Source organism: Festucalex cinctus, chromosome 18 (genome assembly GCF_051991245.1).
Source record: "Festucalex cinctus isolate MCC-2025b chromosome 18, RoL_Fcin_1.0, whole genome shotgun sequence".
Taxonomy (NCBI): domain Eukaryota; kingdom Metazoa; phylum Chordata; class Actinopteri; order Syngnathiformes; family Syngnathidae; genus Festucalex; species Festucalex cinctus.
This window is the reverse complement of record NC_135428.1, coordinates 21365151-21369176: the sequence shown is the minus strand read 5'-3', so window position 1 is coordinate 21369176 and position 4026 is coordinate 21365151. Positions and strand designations below refer to the sequence as shown.

Below are 4026 nucleotides of genomic sequence, written 5' to 3'. Positions count from 1 at the left end.
CACCTTCTGCTTTTCTGTTTTGAAGGTTTGTTTGTTTATTTATATCTCTAACTATCTTCTCGCGCTAGCAGCTCTTATTCGTCACTCCAGCCCACCAATCTGTATATAAGTTTATAACTAAATAGCCGATAGCCCAAGACTTTTGAAGTTGCGAGGCCGCCATCTTGCTCCTCCCAAGAAAGGTTTCTTGGCATAAGATACATTTACAGAATGGGAATTGGAGAACATTCGAGACAGTACTTAGTAAAAACAGCATGATTTATGATGTTTTAAATTTGTTAAACAGAAACAAGAGGACTTAAGACATTTATGTATATTATATGCTTAAAGGGATCGTTCGGCTTTTTTAACATGAATCTCAATTTGATCCTCACCTACCGTGTGTGCGATCAGCACTGACTTACCCCTGACAGCGTTCGGTGACACGTTCTGGTTCGGCGTTGGACGAGAGGAAAATAGTCCAGCAAGCTGGCTGGGGCCTCGGAAATAAAGCGTTTTTCTTCTAAAAACTATTTGTTTTCAAAAGCGTGATACATTTCCATCACAATACTCTTTTCTGAATAAAATCAGACGCCATTACCGCCAGCCACTACTTTTCTGTTCGTTCGTATCACTGCGCGACGCCATGTAGAACGCTAACCGACGCACTGCAGCCAGCTAGCTGATACTTCTGCCTGAAGTTGTTTGCCTTTTCGGCGGAAGTACCAGCTAGCTGGCTGCAGTGCGTCGGTTAGCGTTCTACAGGGCGCCGCGCAGTGATACGAACAAACAGAAAAGTAGTGGCTGGCGGTAATGGCGTCTGACTTTATTCAGAAAAGAGTATTGTGATGGAAATGTATCACGCTTTTGAAAACAAATAGTTTTTAGAAGAAAAACGCTTTATTTCCGAGACCCCAGCCAGCTTGCTGGACTATTTTCCTCTCGTCCAACGCCGAACCAGAACGCGTGTCACCAAACGCTGTCAGGGGTAAGTCAGTGCTGATCGCACACACGGTAGGTGAATTGAGATTCATGTTAAAAAAGCCGAACGATCCCTTTAATGTTTGAAAGAGGGCGGCACGGTGGATGACTGGTTAGCAGGTCCGCCCCCCAGTTCTGAGGACTCGGGTTCGAGTCCAGGTTCCGGCCTTCCTGAGTGGAGTTTGCATGTTCTCCCCGTGCCTGCGTGGGTCATCTCCGGGTACTCCGGTCTCCTCCCACATTCCAAAGACATGCATGGCAGGTTAGTTGGGCGCTCCGAATTGTCCCTAGGTGTGCTTGTGAGTGTGGCTGGTTGTTCGTCTCTGTGTGCCCTGCGATTGGCTGGCAACCAGTCCAGGGTGTACCCCGCCCACTGCCCAAAGCCAGCTGAGATAGGCTCCAGCACCCCCCGCGACCCTTGTGAGGAATAAGCGGTCCAGAAAATGGATGGATGGATGTTTGAAAGAGGAAACTTTCGTATTTGTATTAAATAATTATAACTGTAATTCAACAAAAGGTGCCTCTGCCAAATCTAATATTTGGGTCTAAAGAACTAAACGAAAAAAAAAAAAAAAAGGGGTATCCAAAGCAGCACATACCGTTCACTTGTTAAAAAGAACAAAAATGATGACACCCCCCATACTAAGAGTCTACGAGCTGTATATGTCTAATCTAGGGGTGGGAACCTCACGATACGATATGATATGCGATACAAGGCTCACGATAATTATCTCACGATATAACAATACCACGATTATCATATATTGCTCAGGTAATAAATCCACGATAATCTACGAAAACGAATCAGAAAATAATAATAATAATAATAATAATATCAATAAATAATAAAAAAAATATAAATACATAACATAATATCTATAATATATAAAACATAATAATAATAATAATTATTATAATTATTATAATTATTATTATTATTAAGCTCATGAGTCTTCCTCGCCGAAAGACTTTCCGTCCATTTTCCTGCCACTCTTATGAGGTGCCTCCCTAGTAGCCCACCAAGTAATTGCTCAATAAGTCATGCAGAATGGAGCCGTTGCAGTGACTGGTTATTAAGTACAAATATCGTGATACTTGCATAGACGTATCGATTATCTATCAAAAGTATCACGATTTAACGCGATATTGATATATCGTCATACTCCTAGTCTAATCTGTAAGTATACGTATTGTTTATGCAGTAGCCTGCTCGCGAGATGGGAGGAGTAAGATGGCCACCCTGTGGCTTCAACAGTTTGCACAGACGCGTTTGGCCTATTGGCTATCCAGTAATATATGCAGATCAGTGCTCCAGCCTATGGAAAGTGTCATAATGTGGCGAACTGATTAACCTGGCAAGCTTTTCCATATCAACTATGATGACATGAAGATTACCCGGTGTCATGTACTTGACAAGTATAGAGGCATTACTCCCTTCTTTTGCACGCGTCAAGAAGCCTTCATTTGTAAAAAAAGGTCTGGAAGTCATTACTTACCGCTTACCTCATCTTTTAATGTGCTCTCATATTTGATACACATTGCATCTGTTCCTGCAGCAAGGCGCCCGGTTCCCGATACCAGGCAGCAACCAGATGATGTGACAAGGGGCGTATCAGTTGCAGTTGGTGACGGCTGCGGCGGGTGGGTGCGCAACCCCTCCAACAACTTTTGCTACCTGTTCAACAACAGTGATCGGACAACTTGGGCCGACGCGCGTGACAAATGCAAGGCCGAGGGTGGGGACCTGCTCAGTATCACTGACCTCACGGAACAAAAATTCCTCCAAGGTATTCACGGGCAATCTTGGGCACCGCTTAGCTTCAGTTGGACTTTGAGTGAGTGGAACATGAACTTGTCTGTAGATTCTCTTCAGGGGAGCTGGAACTGTGGACGGGCGGTCGCTGCTCGAACGCTGAAGGCGACTGGCACTGGAGTGACGGATCCCCGTTGGCGTACATGCGCTGGAGCACAGGTTCTTGCTAGCTAACGGATGTCTGAAGGCTAACGTGGAGAAATGGAGCACTGAGATTTCTTCTTGGGCCAACTAGTGGAACCCAGAGTTCGAAGCAAACATGCTGAAGCTGCATTTAGCTATTATGCTGCACACAGATGGAATAGGCTGCCAACAGAAGTGAAGTCAGCCCCGAGTGTAAATGCTTTTAAATCCAAGTTAAAAACTTTGCTTTTTTCAGATACCTTTGATTAGGGACTTTTAAACAGCTTTAATTGTTTTTTATTATTTTAAACTTCTTCATGTTAAATGTTTTAAAGTTTGTTGAATAATGTTTTAAGATTGTTATTGTATGTTCTTTTTAGTAAATTTTGTAACCTATTTTCATTTATTTTTCTTCCTCTGAATGTTAACTACTGTTTCTTGATGCTTATGTGTTGTCTTTCCTTCTGTAAAGTACATTGAGTTGCCTTGTGTTTGAAATGTGCTATACAAATAAACTTGCCTTGCCATGCCTTGTCACCTTCAGCTTACCCTGAAGACCCCGTTGAACGCTGTCTTTCCTTCATCGTCGGCAAAGGTCACTGGGAGGAGGAAGACTGCAACAGTAAGAGAGGCTTCATCTGCAAGAAAAAAAAAGATGTGATGTTGCACTTTGTTCTCCCTGCCTGCTTGTGTGCTTGACTTTATAGTGACAGAACATTTGTGCAGAAATAAACATGTACTTACTGACTAACCTTGTTGTGTATATATGTCTCTTTTCAAAACATTTGTCCTTCAAATATTTTACCCAAGTGGCAATAATACTCTGCTTTTTGACTGTGTGTTCTCCAGCCTGGGTATATGTCATCCATTGAAGTCTGAAGCTGTTGACACTTTTACATTAAAACTAGTTTCCACATTTGAACCATAAATTTGCTTGCACATAATAGTTATGTCCTCGTTAGCCATATTTCAAGGAGTTAGGCATATTATCAAGAGTGAGTTGAATGCCATACTTGTTTCATAAATTATTATTTGTAAATGTGTCTAATACACAACAGGATTACAGAATATGTTAACTATCAAGGTAAATGGACAAATATCTGCAAATACATGAAAGCGGAAGACGGAGA

At 42.2% G+C, this 4026-nt stretch overlaps 1 protein-coding gene across 1 annotated transcript; it reads left to right on the top strand.

Annotated features, from left to right (window-relative positions):
* The first annotated feature begins 1064 nt into the window (after window positions 1–1064).
* Window positions 1065–3624, top strand: LOC144006391 (uncharacterized). Its single transcript, XM_077505210.1, has 4 exons — window positions 1065–1222; window positions 2517–2747; window positions 2823–2932; window positions 3441–3624. Exons 1-4 carry the CDS (start codon window positions 1147–1149, stop codon window positions 3555–3557), a joined length of 534 nt encoding a protein of 177 aa, XP_077361336.1. The 5' UTR covers window positions 1065–1146; the 3' UTR covers window positions 3558–3624.
* Window positions 3625–4026: the final 402 nt, after the last annotated feature.